Source organism: Cervus elaphus, chromosome 27 (genome assembly GCF_910594005.1).
Source record: "Cervus elaphus chromosome 27, mCerEla1.1, whole genome shotgun sequence".
NCBI classification, from domain to species: domain Eukaryota; kingdom Metazoa; phylum Chordata; class Mammalia; order Artiodactyla; family Cervidae; genus Cervus; species Cervus elaphus.
Genome location: NC_057841.1, coordinates 24,836,213 through 24,863,458, shown reverse-complemented (window position 1 = coordinate 24,863,458; position 27,246 = coordinate 24,836,213). Strand labels below are relative to the sequence as shown.

General features: G+C 46.5%; 1 protein-coding gene across 1 annotated transcript in view; it reads left to right on the top strand.

The window, feature by feature from the left end:
* The window catches only part of MOCOS (molybdenum cofactor sulfurase), a 53,089-nt gene that overhangs the window by 4,000 nt on the left and 21,843 nt on the right, over positions 1-27,246 (top strand). Inside the window, exons 2-9 of the mRNA XM_043889504.1 lie at positions 2,765-2,854; positions 4,082-4,148; positions 5,304-5,960; positions 10,209-10,285; positions 12,827-13,026; positions 19,020-19,136; positions 20,580-21,041; positions 27,084-27,246. Of these exons, the coding sequence (XP_043745439.1) occupies positions 2,765-2,854; positions 4,082-4,148; positions 5,304-5,960; positions 10,209-10,285; positions 12,827-13,026; positions 19,020-19,136; positions 20,580-21,041; positions 27,084-27,246 (1,833 nt within the window). The remainder of the gene's footprint in view (positions 1-2,764; positions 2,855-4,081; positions 4,149-5,303; positions 5,961-10,208; positions 10,286-12,826; positions 13,027-19,019; positions 19,137-20,579; positions 21,042-27,083) is intronic.

Sequence of the window (27,246 nt, the reverse complement as noted above, 5' to 3'; positions counted from 1 at the left end):
AGTAAACCCGTACATTTATGTTCAATTTATTTTCATCGGGATGCCAAGACTATTCAATAGGAGAAAAAACAATATCTTAAAAGGTGTATCCACAGACCAAAGACTGAAGCTGGACCCCTCTTCAACACTGTATTTAAAAATTGACTCAAAATGGATCAAAGACCTAAATATAAGAGCTAAAAGTAGAAAACTCTTAGAAGAAAGCATAAATATAAATCATTAGGACCTTGGATTAGGCAATGGTTTCTTATGACACCAAAATCACAAACAATAAAAATAGACAAATTGTACTTCATCAAAATAAAAAACATTTTTTTTCAACGGATACCATCAAGAAAGTGAAAGAACAGCTAACCAGGGAGAAAACATATGTCCACACAGAAGTTTCTACATACATAATTCATATCAGCATTATTTATAATGGGCAAAAATATAACCAAATACTCATCAGTAGATGAGTAGTTAAACAAAATATGTGGCATGCCATAAAATGGAATACTATTCAGTCATAAAAAAGGAATGAAGTTCTGATACATGCTGCAGTATGGATGCCCCTTGAAACTGTTATGCTAAAGGAAAGAAGCCAGACACAAAAGCCCACATGTTGCACGATTCCATTTATATGGAAAGTCCAGAATAGGTAAATCTATGCTGTGCTGTGCTTAATCACTCAGTCATGTCTGACTCTTTGTGACCCCATGACTATAACCCGCCAGGGGGTTACATTCTAAGGGGATACTCTAGTCAAGAATACTGGAGTGGGTTGCCATGCCCTCCTCCAGGGGATCTTCCTAGCCCAGGGATTGAACCCAGGTCTCCCACATTGCAGGTGGATTCTTTTACCCTTTGAACCTATAGAGGCAGAAAATAGATTGGTGATTGCCAAGGCTAGGGCTGGATTTGGGGATTGAAGTAATGGCTGTGGGGTCTCTTTTTGGGATGAATGAAATGTTCTAAAATTAGATAGTGGCCATGGTTGCACAACTATATGAATACACTAAATTGTAAACTTTAAAAGGACAAATTTTATGGTATGTGAATTAATCTCAGTAAAGCCATTATAAAATAAATGAAAAATGTATTCTGCACAAAGCAAAAATATTTGTTAAGTACGTGAAAGAATGAATGAATCCATTCACATGTATGTTCTTGAAAATATGTCTTGGTGTTTGTTGCATGGCAGTGCTTACAAATTACCAGATGGAAGTATTCAAATTCTTTCTTTTAAATACATAGACAGTGCTGCACTGAATGTCCTCATTGACAGGCCATTTCACAGTTTTGTAAGATAGATTTCAGGAAGATGAATTGCTAGGTGACGGAGAGTTTGCATTTTGAAAGCATAAGTGATACTGCTAAGTTGCTGTTCATAAAGAACTGGTACCAGTTTCCCTCCTACAGCCACGTCCCAGTGGGCCTTTTGCCCATACCTCGCCCACACAGTGAGTTATCCAACCCTTTGATCTGGGGCAGTCTCATTGGTAAGGCTCCGTATCTCTCTGTCATCTAAATTTGCCTGTCTCTATTTAGGGGAGAGACTGGAAAGGTCGCCTCCATTCCCAGGCATCTCTGAAGGCTTCAGAGCTGTTCTAAGGTTGAGGACTGTGGAAGTCACTGTGGGAAAGGAGAATCAGGGCTTGACGGCCACGGAGGCTGCAGGGAAACTCCAGAATGGGGTGTGAGTCACAGCGTGAAATAGCTTTGCCGTCCTGAATCAGGGACGTCTGCTAGGCTCCTCCTCCTCCCCTGTGCGGGCTGCTCCTCCAGGTTCAGAAGAGACCTGGTTCATCAGGAAGGCTCTCAGGGCCCTAAGGGTCGTTAAGTGCTGAAGTGCAGTTCTTCCATTGCTCATGACTTTACTTGGATTAAGAAGCGCACATCGACGAGGGAGGGCTGGGGAGTGGAGAAGGACTGGCAGTTTGAGATTAGCAGATGTAAACTGGCTTCCCAGGTGGTGCTAGCAGTAAGGAACCTGCCTGCCAATGCAGGAGACGTAAGAGACTCGGGTTTGATCCCTGGGTCAGGGAGATCCCCTAGAGGAGGGCACTGCAACCCACTCCAGTACTCTTGCCTGGAGACTCCCGTGGACAGAAGAGCCTGGTGGACTACAGTCCGTAGGGTTGCACAGAGTCAGACAAAACTGAAGCAACTTAGCACTCATGCGCAAACTGTTATATATAGATGGATAAACAGCAAGAGATCAAACCAGTCCATCCTAAAGGAAATCAGTCCTGAATATTCATTGGAAGGACTGGTGCTAAAACTGAAACTCCAATACTCTGGCCACCTGATGTGAAGAACTGACTCATTGGAAAAGACCCTGATGCTGGGAAAGATTGAGGGCAGGAGGAGAAGGGGATGACAGAGGATGAGATGGTTGGATGGCATCACTGACTCAATGGACATGAGTTTGAGCAAGCTCCGGGAGTTCGTGATGAACAAGGAAGCTTGGTGTACTGCAGTCCATGGAGTCGAAAAGAGTCGGACAAGACTGAGAGACTGAACTGAACTGAAACAGCAAGATCCCACTGTATAACACAGGGAACTGTATTCAGTATCATGTGATAAACTCTAATGGAGAAGAATGTGAAAAGAATATTAAAAAAGAAGAAGCACATGTCAAGAGGCTGGGAGAATCAGTGTCCTGTTGTTATGTCTAAACACATCAAATAGGCACTGGCTAGGTTCACACAAAGCAGATCTGGACAAAGTGAGTGAAATACCTCTGAAAATAATTGAAGCTTTATTTTGTATTTTCTTTCAGGAACTGTCTATCTTGACCATGCAGGAACCACGTTGTTCCCCCAGAGCCAGATTACAAGCTTCATGAAAGATCTCATGGAAAACGTTTATGGTAATGAAAAACACAGTATAACTGATTGTTTGCATTGAACTTCAGCCAGCTATTGGACTGGCTAAAAAGTTCATTCGAGTTTTTCTGTTTCACTCTGAATGAACTTTCAGGCCAACCCGATACATTCAACTGATATTCCTATTCCTAATAAAATGTCAGATGGACAGGTGGGAACAGCGCTGAATACACAGCGCTGGGCAAGCCCCTCGTGAGACGGGGTCAGGCAAGCACCTAGGGTCAGTCCCAGAACACATGTGCTGCTGGGTGGGAGGGACTGGTTTAGGGATACACGGGTAACCTCCAGAAGAAGGGGTCGGTGTCAGGAAGGAGGCCTGGGGTACGAAGGTGCTGCGTTTGGTGGTGGGGTGGCCCTGTGGGGCCAGCGCTGTGCAAAGGATGGGACGACGGGAAACATGCATTCATTGACTCCATCAATGTTTATCAAGCCGCCCTGGGGCTGGGAGCATAGCACTGTAATGGGAAAAAGTAAATACATTCCCTGCCTTCATGGACTGCGGTCTAGGAGAGACAAGACCTCAATCAAGTGATTCCAAATAAATGTAAGAAAAGAAAAAGTAAAGTAGTGTAACACAGAAATAAAGTAAATTATTAATGGTGTGAAGAGCTGTGACCCAAAGGCCCCAGTCCCGGGCAGTGGGGGGAGGTGGTCTGTGCAGAGTGACGGTGAATCGGCAGTGTGGCTATCAGGGAAAGCTTCTGCAGGAGGGGACGGATGCTGGAGGAGGAGCAGGAATTCACTCGGAAAAGAGGAGGAGAGGGCATTTCAGGCAGAAGCAGCAGCATGCGCGAGGAGCCTGCAGTGGTGGTTTTAGGAACCAGCCCCCAAACAGGGAGGGGAGGAGAACTGTGGAGAGAACAGAGAGCTGGGTAGGCACGGTATTCAGTTCACTTCTTCCACTTGGTGGGGGTGTGGAATCTACAGAACAGCTCAAAGTACATGGCCCAGAATCTATGCTATAGCCCGTGAGGAGGAACTTGGTTTAATGGCTCAACTATTATTATTTTGTCCTGCTTGACTGTTTTCCTATCTTTCTGCACTTTTTCACTTCTCTGATTAAATATACTCTTTGGAACTCAGGGAAGTCTGGGTCATACAGTATTTTTTTGGCTTAGCTTTTTGAGAAACTGAAGGGGAGGGTATTGGAGGAACACACCGGGAGAGACCCTGGCTAATGACCCCGCAACTTTGTCTTTATAACCTGCCAGGTAACCCTCACAGCCAGAACATCAGCAGCAAGCTCACCCACGACACAGTGGAACACGTGCGCTTCAGGTGAGCAGATTGGGGCGCCCGCCTGCGTGGGTGCCTGTGGGTGGATGGACTTCCTACCAGCTGCCCACATCCTACAGAGGTGCTGAGTTGGTTTTGGGAAGACCATGTTCAGCTAAATGGCCACACATGCACACTGCTAACCACCATGTCAGAGGTCAGGAAGGTGAGCGTGAGCAGGTGCAGAGCAGGGCCCATCACAAGCGCAGGCAGGCGCCTCTGAGGTGTCCAAGCTGTTGTGTGTGGCTCTGGGCTGGTGCCATCATTCCTGGGGGTCAGAGTGACAAGGAGTGACCCTAGTTCCTAAGTCTTGTTTTCGGGGAGAAGAAAAGTGCTTTCTCTGGTTTTTTCCTTTACGTATTTCAGATTTAGACACCTTGTTTTTTCCATTTCTCCCCTCCCTTTTACTAATATTTGCACATAACAAGTTTTGCAAATAATTTAGGTGGTACCTAAAGATACTTGACTCAACACAATTGCAAATTATTTCCTACTTGAAAGTGACACCTTTTGCTATAGGGTTGCCTGTGTTAAAAGCAACATGAAACAAGTTGATGACTTAGAACTTGTTATGACAGAGCCAGACAGTAAACCAAGAAGTGGTGTTTTCAGCTGAGTTTAAGGTAGTTGTGGATTTTGTCTTATCCACTTGGGGGTGGGGATTTGGGAAGCTGGGTAATTTTGCCAGTTTGCATCTCTTTGCCTCTCTTCCCCCAGCTACCTCTGCCCCTGACCTCAGTTCACCATTGTGGCAAAGGCTATCCGTTTTGTTTTTTTTTTTTCTAGCTATTAAGATAGAGAGGGGGCTTCCCTGGTGGCCCAGTGGTAAAGAATCTGCCTACAGTGCAGGAGATGCAGAAGATGTGGGTTTGATCCCTGGGTTGGGAAGAGCCCCTGCAAAGGAAATGGCAATCCACTCCAGTATTCTTGCCTGGAAGCTTCCATAGACAGAGGAGCCTGGTGGGCTACAGTCCATGGGAGTCTCAAAGAGTCAGGCACAGCTGAGTGATTGAGCACTCACTCACACACACACACACACACACACACACACACACACACACGGTAGAGAGATGTCTTATTAAGTAGAAATACAGCTACCTCTGAATATTTAACACTGGATGGAGACCATGGAGTTGCCTGATGCTGTGCTTCTTCCAGGATCCTGGCGCACTTCCACACCTCCCCAGAGGACTACACGGTGATTTTCACCTCCGGGAGCACGGCTGCTCTTAAACTGGTGGCAGAGGCTTTCCCATGGGTGTCCCCCAGCCCAGAGGGCAGCGGCAGCTGCTTCTGTTACCTCACCGACAGCCACACGTCCGTGGTGGGCATGAGGAAGATCACCGCGGCCATGAACGTCACTTCCATCCCAGTCAGACCAGAGGACATGTGGTCAGCGGACAGACAGGACATGGCTGCGGCCGGGGACCCCACTGGGGACCCCGCTGGCCAGCCTCTGCATCTCTTCTGCTACCCAGCTCAGAGTAACTTTTCCGGAACCAGATACCCCCTGTCCTGGATAGGCGAGGTCAAGTCCGGGCGGAGGCGCCCTGCGAGCCGGCCTGGGAAGTGGTTCGTGCTGTTGGACGCGGCCGCCTTCGTGGGCACCTCGCCTCTGGACCTGTCGGTTCACCAGGCCGACTTTGTCCCCCTCTCCTTCTATAAGATCTTTGGCTTCCCTACTGGCCTGGGCGCTCTGCTGGTGAATAACCGTTTGGCTCCTCTGCTGAGGAAAACCTACTTTGGAGGAGGCACTGCCGCTGCGTACCTCGCGGGAGACGACTTCTACGTCCCGAGAGAGTCGGTGGCTGAGAGGTAACCTGGTGATGGGAGTGGATGCTGAGCGTCGGCATGGCTGGGGCCTGGCGCGTGCCCCCTGTAGGACTGTGCAGAGGAGGCAGGTGTTGGCTGGTTCGTCCACACCAGGCCTGTGAAGCCCGTGTGTGGGCCTCTCCACAGCTGTGGGAGAGCAAGGGCCTCCGGGTAAGGGCTGCGAGCGGAAGACATGAAGGCCTTCCAGGGGTAAGAAGGGTTGGCACCAGGCCTTTGCCCAGAGCACCGATATGAAGGGAAGCTACTGAAGCAGTGACTTTTTTTTATTATAATTTTTATTTTTTTCAATGATGAAAGTATGATAACTTGGGGCTTCCCCGGTGGTTCAGTGGCAAAGAAGCTGCCTGCAATGCAGGGGACATGGGTTCAATTCCTGGGTCAGGAAGATTCCCTGGAAAAGGAAATGGCAACCCACTCCAGCATGCTTGCCTGGGAAATGCCACGGACAGACACGATAACACAATAATAAGAGACTTGGATAACACAGAACAAAGTTACATGTAGTTCCACTATCTATTGCAATTATTTTTTTAGGTAGATAAATTAAGATTTTTTTAGTTGGAGTTTCAATATCAAACTCTCAAAAATTAATAGAATGAATATACAGAGAAGTAGAAGGATATAGAAGACCCGAAAAGCACTATGAACCAATTCAACAAGCAGAGCAACCCACTCCAGTATTCTCGCCTGGAGAATCCCTTGGACAGAGGTGCCTGGCATGCTACAGTCCATAGGGTCGCAAAGAGCTGGACACGACTGATGCAACTGAGCATGCAGGTGTATGATTTTTGCATAGCAGTAGGATACAAATTCTATTCAATTCCCATAGACCGTAAACTTGGAGATACTGGAACATATCCAGGGACGTAAAACAAGGTGCTGAAGCAGTGATTTAAGAATTTGGTACCATTTGGCATGAGTGTGCACACGTGTTGACAGCATGGCTGTATTTCAGCAGCTAGAAGCAGCTCAGCTTGCTCTCTGGTCAGCAGGAGGAGTCAGTCAAATGAGAGGCCACCAGATTCAGGAGTGCTGCTAACAGCAGTCTCTGTGAGCACCCCCACCCCAGGGGGTGGTTACCAGGGAAGTTTGAGGGCTTGCAGCTCCTCAAACTTGCAGCCTGGGTTTGGTGATCTATGTGTTTTTCTCAGGGTGCAGGGGCAGGTTGTGTGGGAATCTCCCAAATGGCAATGGCTGGGGCATGAAGATTTAAGGTATGAGAGGGTGGAAATGGCAGTCGATCCAGGGTTCTGCGGGGGCCAACAGCGGGTGGTGGCCAGGTACCATGAGGTGGGGCCAGGACCTGGTCACTGTGCTGGGGCCTGAGAAGGCCACTGGGCCTGAATGGGAAGGGGGTTCAGATCCCCCACAGACCCAGGTCAGACTGGAGGGTCCTGCAGGAAGGGGCATGGCCTCGACAGTAGGGTCATAGCCCAGAGTGTAGGTCCCGGAGCTGGGCTGCTGGGGGGGCGGCTCCTCTGCCCCTAGCTGTGGGAATCGGGGCCTCTGATTTGACCTCTGCCCCTCATGTTTGTCCTGTAAAGTTCATCTCTTAGAGGAAATAATTCTTTAGCACTAACATAGGTGAAGCACCAAAATTGAGTTGGCAACAATACATTATGAAGCTATCCGATGTCTCTCTTATTTAGAACTTCTCCATAGATGGGCAGTTCTAAAAACAGGAATGCTAATGTAAAACCTCTTGAATCCAAGTGTGATAATATAGCATGTAATGTAACCAAGTGAGAAAAAAATGACAGGCACATCATATAAATTAAAGGCAGAACAAAATAACAGCTGAAATTTTGTTAAGCCAATAGGGACACCTGAAGGTGAGGAGGAACAGGGCTGCTCATTACAGGTGGGGCGTGGGTGTGGGTGGGCTGCCTCTTACAGTCTGGGTGAATTGCCTTCTCACAGGTGCTGCACCAAGATTCCCAGATAGCTGAATGTATTTATTTACCATTAGAAGTCTCATTTGGGGAGTTTCCCTGGCGGTCCTCAGGTTAGGACTTGATATTTTCACTCTGGTGGCCCAGGTTCAATCCCTGGTCAAGGGACTAAGATCCTGCAAGCCATGTGGCCAAAAAAAAAAAAAAAAAATTTATTTTTTCCTTCTGAGCCTAGATTAGAGCACACGAGATTTAATACCCAATCCAAATGTTTCTTGAGCATGTACCTGGACCATGCTCTTTTAAAAAATATTTATGTATTTGTTTGCTTGGCTGCACCAGGTCTTAGTTGTGGCATGTGAACTCTTAGTTGCGGCATGTGGAATTTTAGCTTCCTGACCAGGGCTAGAACTCGGATTCCCTGCGTTGGGAGTGTGGAGTCTTAGCCATTGGACCACCAGGGAAGTCCCATATTCTTAACTTTTTCTATTTCATAACCCAATGAAAACAACTTTTGATGGAAACATAAAACCTCCCTTTTCTCCCGAGTCTATTAATTTTTGATCAATAAATACTTATTTACCATTGATCAATTAATAGCTGAAGTCAGTATTGCCTCAGTTCAGTTCAGTTCAGTCGCTCAGTCATGTCCGACTCTTTGTGACCCCATGCATTGCAGCACGCCAGGCCTCCCTGTCCATCACCAACTCCCGGAGTTTACTCAAACTCATGTCCATCAAGTTGGTGATGCCATCCAGTCATCATGTTTAATTTATTACAGACTCATATGGTCAATTAATTATCAATTGATTCATTGTTAATTCTGTATCTTTACTAATTGCCATTTGTTTTATAAGAAAATTCACATTGTGGTAATGATATTTTGAGCAACTCTTATTCCTAGAGTATTAAAATACAAAACACGGTATTTCCATTGAAAGCTTCAACCTGCATAAGGCTGCTGTTTTTCACCACTTCCCTGGTAACTCAGCTGGTAAACAATCTGCCTGCAATGCAGGAGACCCTGGTTCAATCCCTGGGTTGGGAAATCCCTTGGAGAAGGGATAAGCTACCCACTCCAGTGTTCTTGGGCTTTCCTCATGGCTCTGATGGTAAAGAATCTGCCTGCAATGCGGGAGACCTGGGTTCAATCCCTGGGTTGGGAAGATCTCCTGGAGAAGGGAATGGCAACCCACTCCACTATTCTTGCCTGGAGAATTCCATGAACAGAGGAGCCTGGCAGGCCCCAGTCCATGGGATGCTTGCTGGAAACTTCTTACTGTCCCCAGCTCTCCCCTCGATAATACAGCAGCCAGAGGCATCTTATCAAAAGCCAGGCCCCATCCAGTCACTCCTCTGTTCAGAGCCCTCCAGCCACTCCTCTGACTCAGGGTGAAATTCTCTGACTTGCCCTCTGAGTGCTCCCAGACCCACTGATCTTGCTGTTCTGACTCCATCTGCTCAGGGCCTCTGCTGCACCCCCTCCTCGGAATGCTGTTTCCTTCTGAAACTATGAACTTAACGATTTCAAAAATGAGCAGTTTCCCTTGCTCCCTACTTTCACTCTGCCTCTGCTTGAGTGATCTTCCTCGGAGAGGACGTCCCCTGACCGTCTCATCTAAAGCAGCCGCCGGCCCTTCAGTGCACTTGTCGCCCCTGGCTTGCGCTTATTTGGCTTCCCTGTGTGTTTGGCTTCCTTTATTTCAGTGTCCTTAGAAGGATGGAGCCCTGTGAAGGCAGGAATCCTACTTGTCATGTTCACCGCTGTATCTTTAGCAACCAGAACACTGCCTGGCATGCGGTCCATGGACAATAAAGATTTGATGAGGATTTTGTCTAAATGAACCATTAAAAAAATGTAAATATAATGCACAGCTTAATAAAAGGAAGTTTATTGAGAGCCTTCTAATAACTGTGGTCTTGTAGACTTTGGAATGAGGGGCTCTTGTTAAGAACCTGGTGGCTACACAATGGATCTTACTGAATCGATGCCCTGTCAGAGGTGTTATCTCGGGGTCAAGGGCAGCATTGTAGGAGCCACAGCACTTGAGATTTCGTCAAGTCTGAAGTCTTCCGAGGTCATGACTGTATTTCAGGGCCCCTCATCATCACTGCTAGCCCAGCTGACGTAAGCTGCAGAACAGGTCAGAGCCAGAGGTAGCCTGCGTGTCTTGCTGTGACAACCATCTGTCTCAAGGCGGGAGGGGAGACAGTGTATAACGCAGCAGAGGCAAAGTCTCCATAGACCGGAGGCGCAAAGCCCTGATGTCACATAACATGAAATGCACATGGAGGCGTTGGTCACAGCTTGACTTTGTCCCTCTCCCCACGGTTGCAGGTTTGAAGATGGCACCATCTCCTTCCTTGACGTGATAGCACTAAAACATGGATTTGATGCCCTAGAGCGCCTCACAGGTCAGTGGACATCTTTTTTTTTTTTGGCTCTACCGGGTCTTAGTTGCAGCACGTGGGATCTTTAGCATGTTAACGCTTAGTTGAGGCATGCAGGATCTAATTCCCAGACCAGGGATCGAACCCGGGCCCCCTGCATGGGGAGTGTGAAGTCTTAGCCACTGGACCACAGAGAAGTCCCCTCAATGCACATCTCTATCCGTGTGGCGTTTGCTCCTGTTGCCTGTGTCCTTGAAGGGAGCCCTGGCACGGATGGGATCCAGATGAGGAGAGAGTCTGTGTGAGTGACCCGCAGCTCCACACTGATGCAGGCAGAGCTGATTCTGAACAACTTCCAGAAATGATTTTGCGGCAAGAGCGAGAGACTGGACCTTTCTCTCTCTCTCTTTCTTTTTTTTTGGTGGTTAAAAGAATGTTATAAGAATAGAGACTTTCCAAATCCTGAGATTAGTAACCTCATAGAAGCAGAGGAGCCATCCTTGGTCCCTGCACTGGGAATGCTTACAGATCCTGAGAACTTACAAAGCTCTTAATTCACTGGGTCTTCCCACAGGGGAGCTTTGTGATGAGCCCACTTTGCCCACAAAGGAGCTTATACTTAGAGATTAGATGCCTTCCCCGGGGCCGGGGAACCTGGGGGGGCTAGGGTTTAAACCCACGCAATCCTAATGCCTTACCCGAGTCCCCAGATGTGGTCTCTGCCGCTGGCTTTTGCAATGACATGTGCTTTCTTTCCTGACAAGAGCTTGGGGTGTGTGAGCAGGTGGGGGACAGTCCCCATAGTCCGACACACAGATGGATGCCACATCCCATCTTGTGTGGTTGACACAGGGTACAGGCTGGAAGAAGCTCTGCCTGGTGAGCCGGGCCTCCCCCCTCCTGCTATGCTCCAGTCGCTCCTTTCAGAGGCTGAGCTTCTAGGACAGGGCAGCACTGCTTGTCCTGTCCAGATGGGGATGGAGTTGTGCTGAACCAGGGACTCGGCATAGCAGTTAGGCAACCCTTTCTCTCTCTGTCTCTCTCTCTCGTCAAAATAATGTAACCCTTAGGTCCTCAGCCTAATCCCAGCATTGCAAACATACAGGACTTGCGGAAGGGCTGTCCCGACAGTAATGCATGCTGGTGAGTGGGCATCACCCAGACAAAGTGAAGACCGTGAAGACAGACATTGAGAAACAGGCACTTTTTCAAGGAAAGATGCTAACAAGGTGTCCAAACCACAAGGGACAGAGTCTGACAGAGCTGGGGTACCTCTGAAAGCAGATTGACAGTGTCAACTCCGCAATAAGGCAGACCCTGATTTTTCCTTACTTAACTGCTCTTTTTTTTAGAAAAAAATTGTGGTGAACTCTATGTAATATAAATGGCGCCAGTTTAGCCATTTTAAAGTGTGTACAGTTCAGTGGCATTAAGTGTATTCACACTATAGAGCAATCATTACCACTATCCATGTCCAGGATTTCTAATCATCCCAAACTTAAAAAACAGTACCTCCTCAACTTTTCCTCCCCAACCCATCATACCTCTATTCTTCCTGTTTCTATGAATTTGCCTATTTTAGGCACCATACATAAAAGGGATAATACAATATTTGTCCTTTTGTGTCTGGCTTATTTTACTTAGCATAATGTTTTCAGAGTTCATCCGTGGTATAACAAGTATTCTTCGCTGCTTTGTATAGTGTTAAACACTCACAATTTGTATGATTTAAACACTCACAAAAAAAACAGCAAAAAAGAAATGCATTTAAAGACAAAATTATACATTTCTGCAGTCTGTTACAAAAGGGTCTAAATTAGCTGAATGTTTAAGTAACTTTTTTTTTTTTTAAATTTTGAAAAGGAAGATGATAGCAATTTCTATGGAAAAATTCCATAGAAGCAGTAGTGGTAAATTGTCATTCAGTACCAGTGACCTAAACATTTATTGTGTGGGGAGTACCATATTCTGTTTACAAGTACAGTAAATTCCCTGCCTATGAACCTTCAAATTGCAAACTTTCAAAGATTCGAACATGTGTTCTTGTATCTAGTCACCTAAGTTAGTTCACGTGTCTGGTGTATATTTTCATGTGCTTGCATGCTCTACAAGCAGTTGTACCTTTGTGTACTGTACAGTACGGTGTACAGTGTGATGGTACAGTATCTTTACTTCAAGACCAGGATGTCTGGAAACAAGGTTAAAAGCAGCAGTGATGTAGCTGGCATTACTGTACTTTTCAAAGTGCTATACTGTAAGATTAAAAATGTTTTCTTTTTGTGTTTGTTTTTTATGTATTACTTGTGTGAAAAGTATTAAAAACCTACGTAGGTACAGTACTATATAGCCGATCATAGGCTAACTTTGTTGGACTTATGAACAAATTGGACTTACAAATGTACTCCCGGAATGGAACTCATTTGTATGTAGAGGACTCACTGTGTGTAAAATCATCAATATGAGGTCCAAGTTGGCCAGTTATAATGATCTCATCTTCATAGAACCGAGACGGTGAATTTTACATAAAGTTCATGATTCCCTTTCACTTCCACTTACTGCTCTGAGGCGGGATGGAGAACGTCCGGCAGCACACCTTTACCCTGGCTCAGTACACCTACGCGGCCTTGTCCTCCCTGCGGTACCCCAACGGAGCCCCGGTCGTGCAGATTTACACTGACTCTGAGTTCAGCAGCCCAGAGGTGCAGGGTCCGGTCATCAGCTTCAACGTGCTCGATGACAACGGGAACATCGTTGGTTACTCCCAGGTGGGTTTTCTTTTCATCCTGCCAACCTGTGCATATCAGAATCGCTCTTGTCTGCAATTCTGTAGCCCTGAAATTTGAAGACAAGGCCTCTGGGCCCTTGCAATAGTCATGACAAATCCTGTGTACTGTTGGAGAGGCCACTGGTCCCTCCTTAGAGTCTCTGTACTTCCACTGACATGCAATTCTAACAAGCATGGGCTATTTAGTTCTTTAGCCTACTTTATTCAGCCACTGGTAGTCAATTTCAATTAGGAAGAGAGGCTGAGTCTCCGATGGCGGTGGGAGGGGACAGCTGACAGCTTGCCAGCAAGGGAAGACACCCTAACACAGTGTAGACAGAGCAACCTGTCCGAGGTCATTTTGCATACCAACAGCTTGGTGGCCCCACCGTTACATCAGACCGTATTGCAGTGGCACACAAAATCCTGGGCCTCTTACCACCGTTTGTTTACATGTTTCTTGGAACTCATCACTCTTTTTTTATGACAAGTAGAAATGATGTCCTTAGTAGCACAAAAGCCCTTATTTCTGCTGTAGTTCATTACAATAAGTTCAAAGTATTTGGTAGGCTGGTTATAAAACAGTTTCTGCAGATGCACCCTTTGTATGCATTTTCTCAAGAAAACACTGTAGGTAGTGGTTTACAGGTTGGGGACTGCTTGGATCCCTGTGATAGTGAATAAGCTGGTCACTGCCCAGTACATTAAAAAACCTAGAGTCACACTGAACACTCAGACATGGCAGCAGGTGGTCACCAGATGGGCTGTGACAGATTGGGCCTGGGGAGCCCAAGGCCCTTCCCAGAGCCCAGGTTTCTAGAACTGCTGTGAGGAGTGATTTGGTCATCACATCAGTTTGGAAGATGCTGCTTCTCATCCCTTGAAAGCCACTCTTTCTATACACCTATGTTAAATCCAGACTTTCTCAGATGGAATTCATTTCTCAAGGAATTCATTCTTGTCCCTGCTTCTCATGAACTTTCTTTTTTCAATGAAAAAAAAATTTTTTTGGAAGATCCATAAACTTTCTGAGGACAAACTTGAGAACTGTTTTCTGGAAGAAATGTTGGTTCTCACTGGTGTCCAGGGATCAACACTCTACAATCATTAGTTGTCTCTTGGGTGAGTTGATTGTGAAGATATTGGCACCCCCCCACCCCTTACATATATAGCAGCAGAAGCAGCCCAGCGTCATTCAGAAGTAGGCAATTTTAAATGCTTTTGAGGGGTGGTGTAAAATACATTGGGGCCAAAGGTTTACCTTCTCAAATACGTTATTCTGGGTAATTGGTACAATAAGTTTCCTTCTTGAATCTAAAATAAGTGTATTTTTGAGGGGTGTGGAGGAGGGCAGGCCGATGACTCTGAAATGTGCTGTGGCAAGCATAATACAGAACTCAGGTTGGGCTGCTCACCACTTAAAAGTCAGTGAAGCGGGGGCAAGTGTCAGTAGAATGGAAAGCTATTGAGTCAGAAAAGCTGAAATCTAGGGAGATGGTGGACTCATGTCTGAAGACTAACTCCAAAGATTCTGCTCACCCATGACAATTTTTAATGGGAAAAAGGGAAAAAAATCCAAGTTAATCATTAAGGTAAGAGGTCAGGTTCTTTGTCATTTCTCATCGTGTGTAGACCCGCTGATGTCTCCTGATCTTCTTTTGGATACTGTCTTGCCTGCAGGGTCCACCTGCAGATTTGCCAAGGGGAGCTGGGGGTACAGAGCCATTCTTTAACTATGTAATTATTCATTCTTACTCCTTTTAATCCAGAAAAGGGATCAACTGGTTAGGCCAGGCATTGTGTACCTTCAGTAGAGTGTAAGTCAGAAGTTAGGTTAAATGTTACATCATGATCTCATTTTTGTAATTAAAGTCTGAGAAAAACAGAGATGAACAAATAGAAGAGGGACAAAAGAACTGCTTACAAATTCCCACTCTCAGGGATCGTTCCATTTCTGTGGGAATAGGGGCGAAGGTCTCTCTTCTGTAACTGCTCCAAGCTGAGAAAGGGTGTCTGTCTTAGAGTGAAAGGTGTCCACAAGGATCTGAGGCATCTCTTTGCTGGCTTACCTATGTGGGCAGGGCAAGCTACAGTTATTCTAATGCCCACAAAGATATAGATTATTATGAGCAATAGTGTTAATCCCATTCTCTCATCAGACACTGAGTCTGTGACTCTGTTGTCCTACTTGTTGACTGCTCGAGCCTACTCTTTTGTGACTCTTGAAGGCCTGGGAGGTTTCAGTTTTTCTGCAAACAAGAGTCAGGGGACATAGAGGAGCCTTTGTACTTGGGTGGGAGTAGGGCTCAGTTCCAGGCAGAATGGTGGAAGAATCACCTATTTGCCCAGAGAAGCAAAGAGGAAGATCTCCCCAAGGAAAGGGAGCTGCCCATCTTGGTGTCTGCCTGACTTCACTGGAACCCTGAGGTCTCCCACAGGAGTTTCTCCCTTGTGCATCTATAGAGGAAGCTCATTCCATGAATAGAGGTCATAGCTGGGGCATGGCCAGCTGTGTCAGCTCAGGAGAATCCTGGGTTTGCCTGGTCTTTGTCACATGTGGGAATTCCACAGAGATTTGGAGAGTCTTTGGAAATATTACATGGCATCATGGCTGGGTTGGCTGTCTCTTTTTCAGGGGATTTGTGAAGGAATTGAGCCTTCTGTGAGAAGCTTTTGGGTACCTGTTTTTGATATCCAGGCCTCCTCATTTCAGTGATGCCTCATTGGATGACATCACCGACTCAATGGACATGAGTTTGAGCAAGCTCCAGGAGTTGGTGATGGACAGGGAAGCCTGGCATGCTGCAGTCCATGGGGTCGCAGAGAGTCAGACATGACTGAGTGACTGAACTAACACAAGCACCTCCTCATTTCATTTTCTCCTCTGGTGAAAGTCAGTCTACCCAGTGGTCAAGTGGGTGGGTTCAGATTCGGGCTGCCTTGCACTGGCTCTTTGAGCTCGGGTGAGGTAATGTCAGCTCCCCAAGTCTCTGTGAAATGAGGTAAGAATGTACCCTGATGACAGTTTGTCATGAGGATTGAATGAGATACAGTATATAGCTCCTTAGTGTCGTGACTTAGCAGGAGCAGCAGCAGTGTCGGGCTGGCATGAAGCAAGTGCCCCATTGTACGGTGAATACAGCACTCATCCTGACCAGCAGCCAGCTCCTTCACCTGGCTGGGCACTGGCCAAGCCTCTGTGGGATTCCAAAGGTCTCAGGGAGAGAAAAGATGAAGTTGTGATGAGAAAGTAGAATGAAGGGCAACTGTGGCCCAAACAGCCTCTTCCACCCACATGCTCTTCTAGGTGGGGTCCCTGTCTCTTCCCCTTGAACCTCTGCAGTCTGTAATTCACTCATATTCAATAGCACACCTCCAAAGGTGACACTGCTTGGCTTTGGAGGCTAGGCCAGAAAAACCCATGCAGCATCAGCATTGCTCCCTGGGGCATTCACTTTCGGAGCCTCAAGTTACTGTGGAAGGAGGTTTACCCTGAGTGGCCATGCTGTGAGGAAGCCACAAGCAAGCATGTTGGTGACTGTCCTGGTTTGAGCGAGGCCAGATCCATCTTTGAGAAACTGAACCTCGAAGGAATTCCAACCCCAGGCACGTCACTCCCAGCCTTCTAGTCTTGCCAAATGAGATCAGCCATCTCTGGGCCCTTTCTGAATATCTGACCCCCTGTAGCCATGAGCACAAGTCAATGGTTGCTGTTCCATGCCACAATGTCTGGGTGGCTCGTTTTGTGGCTGTGGTAGCTGGAATAGTGAATACACTCTGGGTCAGGGAGAGGGGTGTGCGTGGGAGACTTCTAATTCAGCTTGGCGGGAGCTGGGGTCGGGGAGCTTTCCTAGAGGCTGTCCCTTGAGTGGAGGTCACCTGACCCTGGAGGTGGAGTTGATCAGACCCAGTGGGGCCGCCAGGCCTCAGCACAGAAAGCAGGGAACTCCTGGGTTTCATCAGCAGAAATGGCTTCTTCACACTCTGACAGTCCAGGGTGATGGCTAAAGTGCCGACAATGTGGTCTCCACAAAGGTGTGTGGGAGGCACCACCGTTGTGCCCGCCCAGCAGGGCGGCCAGGCGGACCCTGTGCGTGGTGACCTGTGTCTGCAGACACAGGTTTCTGGCCACCCTGCATGTTCTTCCCAGGAAGGAAAGTTTCAAAGCCTTCCCCAGCTGGGCAAGTTGTGTTTGTTTCCTCAAGTGCAATTAGAGGACTTCTCTGAGTTTAGCCTGAGTCACCAGGGCTAAGGGCCCTCCCTGGGCCCCCAGGCCCTTGGGGGAGTGGAACCCTGGACCCACAAACAGAGGAACTGGCACAAACATCCCTCGTGCCAGCTCACCTTTGAGCCTCGTGAGCAAGAATCACCTGTCCGGCTTCCAGGGGAGAGGAAAAAGACTTGGAACTTCTGGACTGAATTGCAATTCTGTGATTGAACCTAAAGTCTAGGATATTATGAAAAGCACATCGGTAACAGGCAGGGTCAACACAGTGATGTTTGTAGTCTGGGCTGGGAGCCGAGGCAGGGCTCCTATGAGTGGCAGCTCTGCCAAGGCCTGCTCTGGGATCAGGACAGATGGTCCTGGTCTGCCTTGGCTAAGGACACTGAGGAGCTGCCCCACGTCCCAGCCACACTCAGATTTTATTCTTGTGAATATCACTTGAAACCCGTGGGGTCTTTTTTTCAAAAATTAATTCCTTAAAATTCTTTTTTTTAACAAGTGAGATCAAATTGATGTATAACATTGTATTAGTTTTAGGTGTACAATGCAGTAATTCTATATATGTATACATTGGGAAATGATTTCTACAAGTTTAGTTAACATCTATCACCACACATGGTTATAAAAATGTATTTTCTTGTGATGACAACTTTTAAGATTTACTCTGTTAACAACTTTCAAGTATATAATACATTATTGTTAACTATAGTCACCATGCTGTATGTTATATCCCCAAGACTTATTTATCTTATAAGTACAGGTTTGTAGCTTTTGATCACCATCACTTCATCCCACCCTCCCCTGCCCCTGGCAACCACCGATCAGAATTTTGATTTGATTCCACTTGTGTGATCATACAGTATTTGTCTTTGTATGACTTATTTCTTAGCATATTTCATTATGACTGACCAAAATGCCCTCAAGGTCCATCCTTGTCACAAATGGCAGGATTTCCTTTTTTTTATAGCTGAACAATATTTCACTGTGTGTTTATATACATCACATTTTCTTTACCCATTAATCCTTTGATGGATACTTAAATTGTTTTCATGTCTTATCTCTTATAAATACTGCAGTAGACATGGGGGTACAGATCTCTTATCAAGACAGTGATTTCATTTCCTTCAGATAAATACAGCAATTAGTTCTACTTTAAATTTTTTGAAGGATTCCTATACAGTTTTCTATAGTTTCTGTGCCCATTTACATTCCCACCAACAGTGAACCAGAGTTCCCTTTTCTCCATGTTCTCCCCTACTCTTGTTATTTGTTGTCTTTCTGATGATAGCCTTTCTAACAGGTGTGATATTACATGTTAGATACTAGATATTTGAGAGGTGATATCTTATTTTAGTTTTAACTTACATTTCCCTAATAACTAGTGATGTTGAGCATGTTTCATGCACCTTTTGGTATTTGAATGTCTTATTTGGATAAATGTCTATACAGATTTTTGGCTCATTTAAGAAATCAGATTATTTTAAATGTGAGCTCTCAACTTGGAATTTGGTGCAATATTTTTCACTTTTCGCAGTCATATGTCTATTACCCAACTGGATAAGCTTTAATTATCAGTAATATTTTATAAAATGTATTTAGTAAACCCATGATGGATCATAGCACTTTAGAGAAAAATTCCAAGCTCATATTTTCATTTTACTGTTAGGAAAGAGAGACCCAAATATGGACCTGAAACTCTTTTCAGTCCAGGCAGTCAGAGTAAAACTGGACACTCCTAACCCTAGTTCTGTGTCATATTAAACCCATAGGTGGATAAAATGGCCAGCCTTCACAACATCCATGTGCGAACCGGCTGCTTCTGTAACACTGGGGCCTGCCAGAGGCACCTGGGGATAAGCGATGAGATGGTGAAGAAGCATCTTCAGGTTGGTACTGGAGCCGGTGGCCCAAACGCTGGCCAGCCAGACCCAATGCTAGTGCCTAATCTTCTCCAGAGGCTGGACCCGTGTCTGGGGTGGGGGCTGGTCTTCGGGTTCATTTCTCTGAGCCCACCCTGTGAACGTGCAAAGAAAAAAGGGTCAATGAAATTAGAAAATGCTTCAAGATAATGACTCCATGCCAGGCGTTTTTTAGTTTGAGGGCAAAAATTTAAAGGCAGTAGAGGACGTTTTTGTTTTGTTTGTTTGTTTTTTAATTCAGAAGATGACTTTTAACAGGGACAAGCCAGTGTGAAAATGTGCTCATACATGCAGAGGGTCCTTAACTAGTTCAGTCCTGCCAGAGTGAAATCTGCAAGCTAGAAGTTGCTCATCCTCTGGCAGAGCGAGGAGAGGAACTTTTCCAGCGGGCATTCTGCATTACTCAGGTCCCCACCCTTCCGGCCACTTCCCTGAGGTGGGGTTTGTCACTTCAAGGTACATTTTAATTTGAACCATTTCCTAAGCCTAGTTTGAGTGGCAAAAAGCCTTATTTATATCAGAATAGTTTATAAATAGTCTCTTTTGGCTACCGCTAAATAATGAATATATTAGATCCCAACCAACCATGAACTGTGTTCTGCTTAAAAAGAGAGAGGGAGTCTCAAAACACAAATGAATGCAATTCCAGATATGATATCGAACCTGAGGAATGCCATGGACCCATCTCTTCGGGTATCTGACTTGGCTTCAGCTCTGGAGAGGTAGGCCACTGGAGCAGTGACCAATACATGGCAACAGGGCTTGGAGAGGCTTGGGGACTTCTTGCTTTTCTTTCCCCACCTCCCGGCCAGGCCCTTGGTGCTGCCTTTGGCTTTCATTATGGGCTTGGGCCAGTCATTCCCTGGGGCAGCATCTCTGTCTTGCCCTTTTGTCAAAAGGCAGCGGCAAAGGATACAGGCCTCCCTTTGATCCTGAGAGAGTCTAAAAGGCACGGCCAGCAAGCTCTCCTCCCCCTTCAGCCCAGGGTAGACCAAGGAGCTGACCCATCTGTGCTTCTGAAACTTCGGTATGTCTTTTGATGCTGCTATGGGTCAGCGTTGTATATATGGCTCTGGTAAATGCTTTACATGAACAATTGCTTTTAAATTAAAAAAAATTATTTATTTATATTGAAATATAGTTGGTTTACAATGTTGTGTCTTTTAAACTTTTTAATGGCCCCTTGGGATTGGTATAGATCCCCGTTCACAGTGAGCCACATGATATCCAGAGAGGGAGTCCCTTGTGCTTGTGGAACTATGCCTGAGGCACGCAGCTCTTCTTCGTGTTGCAGTTCTTTTTTCCAGTGTTAATTTTACCTTCTATTATCAACAGAAGTTGTTTTACAGAATGGTTTCTGGTCCATCCGTGAGGAATGTTCACTCTGGCTGACTTGTTTCTTTCTCCTAGGCTGGTCACGTCTGCGGAGATGATGTGGACCTCATAGATGGGCAGCCGACGGGCTCTGTGAGGATTTCTTTTGGATACATGTCCACGCTTGAGGATGCCCAGGCCTTCCTCAGGTTCATCATAGCAACCCGACTGCGCCCGTCTCATGGCCAGCCTCTCCCTCTGGCCACCCCCGGGGAGGCTGGAGCCCTGCCAGAAGACAGCGAGGCTCAGGACGCCGTGCCTGCCACCCGGGCCAGAGGCAGCCCCTCACCTCAGGAAGACGCTTCCCCACACTCTGGGGTTTGGAACAACTTGCCCGCCACTGTGGACGCAGAGGGTCTGTGTCTGCCCCTGCTGGAGGCCACCGGAACCCAGCAGACCACTTCAGAGAAAGCTGCTGACGTCCCGGATGGGGACCTCAGGTCACACGTTGTCACCAACCTTTATCTCTACCCGATCAAGTCCTGTGCAGCGTTTGAGGTGAGGGTTTCAATGGCAGCTAAAGAGATTGCTTCTTTTGTGTTTACTGTATAACGTTTTTTGATAAAGCAAAGAAGAAAAGTTCAGGAAGTGAAGGGAAGCATGCAGAAAATCAAAACTTCAGTACCTGCAGCACACAGGCTGAATGGTTGCAATTCCCAGGCTCTGGAGCACAGACTCAGTAGTTGTGACCCATGGGCTTAGTGGCTTTGCAGCATGTGGGATCTTCCCGGACCAGGGATCAAACCCGTGTCCCCCGGGTTGGTAGCAGATTCTTATCCACTGCTCCACCAGAGAAGTCCTCATTCTGCCTTTCTTGGTTTGGGCTGACTTTTGACCATGACTCTGCTTATGGGAATCCCCGGGAGGACCCTGTTTCTGGGTGTGACTACCTAGTTACTGTTGATAGTTATGGATGTAACTTTCATGCAGAAGCATTTTACATAACTTTGGTTCATTTGATCATCAAAACAATAATATGAGGTGCTAGGTAATATCATCCCTATTGTATAGATATGGAGCCTGGGGGCTATTGAGGTTAGGCACTCTGCCCAGGTCATGACCCCCTAATAAATGATAGGGAAAGAATTTGAACCCAGGTCTACTGACTCCTTGGGTCCACGCTTTCCTGAGTCCATCTGCTTAGCTTTCCCTGTGAAGGTGAACTACATAATGTCTGCAAACAAGCTGGCCTGGCAGTCACCCGACCTGGGAGACGGGAGTGCTTGCCTTGGTTGGCCAGCTGGCCCTGACCCCTCCTGCAATGGCTGAACTTCCTATGAGACTATCTTTCTATGATATGTGTGTGTCCCAAGTCCCAGGCAGAGTCCCAACCTCCTGAGCCTCTGGGATCCCAGGCTCCCTAGCTCCTCATTGGATATTCCATGCTGAAGGAGACTGTCCTCCAGTCTGAGACCATGAACAGGCAAGTTCTTCTCCACCCCTGAAAGCAAGCAGGTGAGGAGTGTCAGGACTCTGTTTTCTCAGATGAGTCATGTCCTGTAGAATACCGTGCTGCACACAGAAACACAGCAGGAATCAGTGTCCCGTTTTACAGACGAAGACACGGACTCAGTAAGGTTTCATATCTTGCTAAAAGTCTCCCATCCATCTGCTCATTCAGAAACTATACACTGAGTGCCTACTACCTGCTGGGCCTGCACCTATGGTGCAGTGATGAGCAAAATGGAAATCGTTCCTTCCCTCAGGGAGGGCAGTATCTCAGGAGGAAAACAGACACTTTACAACACACACACACATCTATCTATCTATCTGTCTATCTATCTATCTATCTATCTATCTGTCTGTCTGTTTGTCTGTCTACCTATCATTTATCTGTCTATCCATGCATAGCCATGATTTCACACTGATACCTCTAATTCCAGTCCAACACCACAGGGTTTATTTAGCCATCTTCTGCTCTTGTAAATCCTGTGAGAAACCTGGCTCCCATTGCCCTCAGTGAATACTTATTTGCTCACATCCTTCTGTAACCCAACCTCCAGCTGCAACAGCTGAAAGTTTGCCCTTCACATGCCAACACAGATATGGTGGCTGAAAGCTTGACCCAGACAAAGAGGAAGAAGGAAGGCGGAAGCCAGTAAATTCAATGTTTAGGTGGCAAATCAAAGGATTGAAAATGATAGACATGTTCCGACAAGTGGGTATAAGGAACAGCGACGGGCCTGAGACTTTGCCCTCCTGGCAAGCTCACAACCCAGCCTGCCTCAGTGTCTTGGATGCTGACGACGAGAGACAAGAGTTTCCATGGGGCTTCCCTGGTGGTCCAGAGGTTAAGACTCTGCATTTCCGAAGCGGGGGATGCAGCTTTAGGACTTCACATGCTGGGGGGCGGGGGAAGATGAGATTCCTGGGTCAGAGATAAAAGGCTGTTACTCACAGCCTGCAGGTAGCAAGAGCTTCATGTTTGTGTTGCTTTTCTTTCCCCCCAAGCCCCAAGAAAGGGTCCAGGGGGGTCCTGGTGGATGCTCTACTCATATTTGGGAGCCCCTAACTCAGGAAACCTCTTTCATAATAGGACGCCAGCCAAGCTGTGCAGTCCTCAGTCAGGGAGGAGCTGATACGTTTGTGATACTGGGCTGTGAGCAAACCTTCCCTCTACTCCAGAGAGTTGTAGAGCTGGTCACTATACAAACATCCTTGACAGGAGAGTCTGGAATAGAGGAGAGTTTCTGCTTGTTAAAACAGACATGCAGAAATGAGAGATCTAGGGAGAAATGCTACCCAATAATAGATTGTCTTCTAAAAAGTTATTTGTCATTCAAAACATGTTTTCCAAAAGAAATAGTGACTTAGTGGTGGATTCTGGGCTTAGCCTCTAATATCGCTGAACTCAAGGGCTCTACCAGCAGAAGCAGCCATGGTCTATGGGGAGAGGATGTCTGGTACACAAGACAAGTGAAGGGCAGAGGTAAAGCCATCTGTGGATCATCTGTTATATTCACTTGCTTTACATTTTATACATTGTTTTGTTTTTCACCTAATCCTATGATAACAATGTCCGCTTTATATAATACGTGACAGAGCCAAGGCTCAGGAAGGTGGGAAGTTGTCCAAAGCTGATAACTGAAGGAGGTGAGATCTAAGCCCAGGCTTGTCAGCCCTCGAAGTGCCTACCCCACCCACCCCTCGCTGCACCACATTTTTGCTTCTTGGGTACAGGGCTTCCCTGGCTGAAGGAGCAGTTTCCCTTCACATTTCCCCTCCTTGAGATCTGCTCCCCTTTCACCCCAGGCCTGAAGCTCCTCTCCTTCACTTCCTTCCCCTGAAGCCTCTGTCTTCAACTCAGGTCCCTCCCTCGAGGACCCACCCCAAAGTGCCCCTGATTAAATATTCTTCCCTTTTATCATTACCCCCGGTTGAAGTTTTCAGACTCCTTTGGGTGGTTGACTTGAGTGCTCAGAGGAAAACAGAAGGGTGAAGTTGATTCTTGCACAGTTGTGCAAGAATGCTGGTCTCTCTTTTTTTTCCCCATTTATTTTAATTAGTTGGAGGCTAATTACTTTACAATATTGTAGTGGTTTTTGCCATACATTAACATGAATCAGCCATCCCAATCCCCCCTCCCACCTCCCTCCCCACCCCATCCCTCTGGGTCTTCCCAGTGTACCAGGCCCGAGCACTTGTCTCATGCATCCAACCTGGGCTGGTGATCTGTTTCACTATAGATACTATACATGTTTCGATGCTGTTCTCTCAAAACATCCCACCCTCGCCTTCTCCCACAGAGTCCAAAAGTCTGTTCTGTACATCTGTCTCTTTTTCTGTTTTGCATATAGGGTTATCGTTACCATCTTTCTAAATTCCATATATATGCGTTAGTATACTGTATTGGTCTTTATCTTTTTGGCTTACTTCACTCTATATAATGGGCTCCAGCTTCATCCATCTCATTAGAACTGATTCAAATGAATTCTTTTTAATGGCTGAGTAATATTCCATGGTGTATATGTACCACTGCTTCCTTATCCATTCGTCTGCTGATGGGCATCTAGGTTGCTTCCATGTCCTGGCTATTATAAACAGTGCTGCGATGAACATTGGGGTGCACGTGTCTCTTTCAGATCTGGTTTCCTTGGTGTGTATGCCCAGAAGTGGGATTGCTGGGTCATATGGCAGTTCTATTTCTAGTTTTTTAAGAAATCTCCACACTGTTCTCCATAGCGGCTGTACTACTTTGCGTTCCCACCAACAGTGTAAGAGGGTTCCCTGGTCTCTTAATCATAATACTATTTCAAAAGCAGTGGTTGGTGTGCACCCTTCTTTAACAAACAGCTGGCTCCAGAAGAGCCCTGCTGGGTGGGACTTCTGCACAAACAGTGCTGAAAGTGGTGGGTTTAACCTGTGGACGAAACTGCAAAGACCTGGTCCCACACTATTGGTATCTCATTATTTTTCCCCTAATGTGCTTTTTGTGTTCTGGATCCCATCCAGAACACCACGTTATGTTTAGCTCTCGTGTCTCCTTACGCTTCTCTGGGGATGTACCAGTTTCTTAGGCTTTCCCTGTTTTCAGAACCTTGATTGTTTTAAGGAATCCTGATCAAATATTTGTTAGAATACCCATCAGTTTGTTTTTATCTGATGTCTTTCTGAGGATTAGACTGGGGTTTGGGGTTTTATGGCAGGAGGACCACAGAGATAAAGTTCTCATCGTATCGTGTCAGGGTACATAGTTACCATTGTGGTTTATCACTACTGATAATAACCTGGGTCTCATAGTGTTTGCCAGATTTCTTCACTGTACAGTTCCCCCTCCACCCATTCCCATACTGTATACCCTTTAGAGACAAGTGACTAAGGGTAGCCCACACTTAATGGGTAAGGAGTTACACTCTGCCTTCTTGAGAGGGGGCCATTTACATCAATAATTTGGAATTCTTCTATATAAGAGAGTTGACTTTCCTATTTAATCATTTATTTATATCAGTATGGACTCATGGGTATTTATTTTATATTTTAGAGTATAATCCAATGCTGTGTATATATGTGTTAGTTGCTGTTGTGTCTGAGGCTTTGTGACCCCGTGGACTGTAGCCCGCCAGGCTCCTCTGTCCATGGAATTCTCCAGGAAGGAATACTGGAACAGGTTGCTGTTCCCTTCTCCAGGGGGTCTTCCCGACCCAGGGATTGAACCCTGGTCTCCTGCACTGTCGGCAGATTCTTTTCCAGGGAAGTCACCAGGAAGCCCAATCCAATATTACATTATTATTATTATTATTGTTGTTGTTCAAATGTTTCTGCTTTTTTTCCCCCCATTGGACACGCTTTCAGTTAACTCCTGCATTCCTTTGATGTACCCCCATTATTTTGTTTTTTTGAGCACTTCCTTACTTTTCCAGCACTACAAAGTACTCCTGGCTCATCTTGCATATTTCCTGACCCAGCCCTAGAATAAACCATTTCTCCAAGAAGTCCTGGTTGTTTTTATTGGAGAATGGTACTATGTGCAAGATCTGGGCACTGGGCATAATTTGTATTTTAATTTTGTAGAAATATGAAGAATTGAGGAATATACATATTTTATGCACTTAAAATGGATCAGCTTAGTGACCATTTCAGTGGAGCCACAATTTGTGCAAGAAACACGTCTATATTACCAGGACATGCCTGCCTCAGGCGTCCACCACTGTGGAAGGACACACAGTAGGAGCAGCAGAGACCTGTGCGGAGGGGAGTGGAGCACAGGCTGGGGCAGAGACCTGCTCTCCACGTCCCGGCTAGGCACACCTATTGCCCACTCAAAAAGCACGCTGAAGTGGACAGGATGGAGACTGGATCTGGAGGGTAAATGGAAGGTACCTCGATCCCATAGTCTCCTTTGCACTGTCTTCTTCTTTTTAAACATTCATTCATTTGGCTGCGTCAGGTTGTAGTTGAGGCACACGAGGTCTCTGCTGTGTGATGCGGCATCTTCGGTTGCAGCACATGGGCTTCCCAGGTGGTTCTGGTGGTAAAGAATCTACCTGCCAATGCAGGAGACACAAGAGATGCAGGTTCGATCCCTGCATCGGGAAGATCTCCCGGGGAAGGAAATGTCAACCCACTCCAATGTTCTTGCCTGGGGAATTCTATGGATAGAGGAGCCTGGCGGGTTACAGTCCATGGGGTCTTGAAGAGTTGGACATGACTGAGCACAGACACACAGACTCTCTACTCCTGGCAGGCTCTCAGGCTCAGTAATTGCGGCTCACGGGCATTCTAGTTGCAGCATGAAGGCTCCAGAGTGAGGGCTCAGGAGTTGAGGTTTGAGGACTTAGCCACTCCTAGGCACATAGGATCTTAGTTCCTTGACCAGGGACCGTACCTGCATCTCTTGCATTTCGGGGTGGATTCTTAATCACAAGGCCACCAGGAAAGTCCCTGTCTTCTTTGTTTCCTTCTCTTCCACACTTTCTTCCTTCAAGAGTCTGTGCTGAATTCCTGAAGTCCATCTGCATCTGTGCAGCCCCTGTACAATAAATGAGAAGATCATTTTTGAGGAGCTCTGGCTTAAAATACACTGACTTTTTTTTTTTTTAGGTGACCAGGTGGCCTCTAGGAAGTCAAGGGCTGCTGTATGACCGAAGTTGGATGGTTGTGAATCACAACGGCGTTTGCCTGAGTCAGAAACAGGAGCCCCGGCTCTGCCTGATCCAGCCCTTCATTGACCTGCAGCGGAGGGTCATGGTCATCAAAGCCCAAG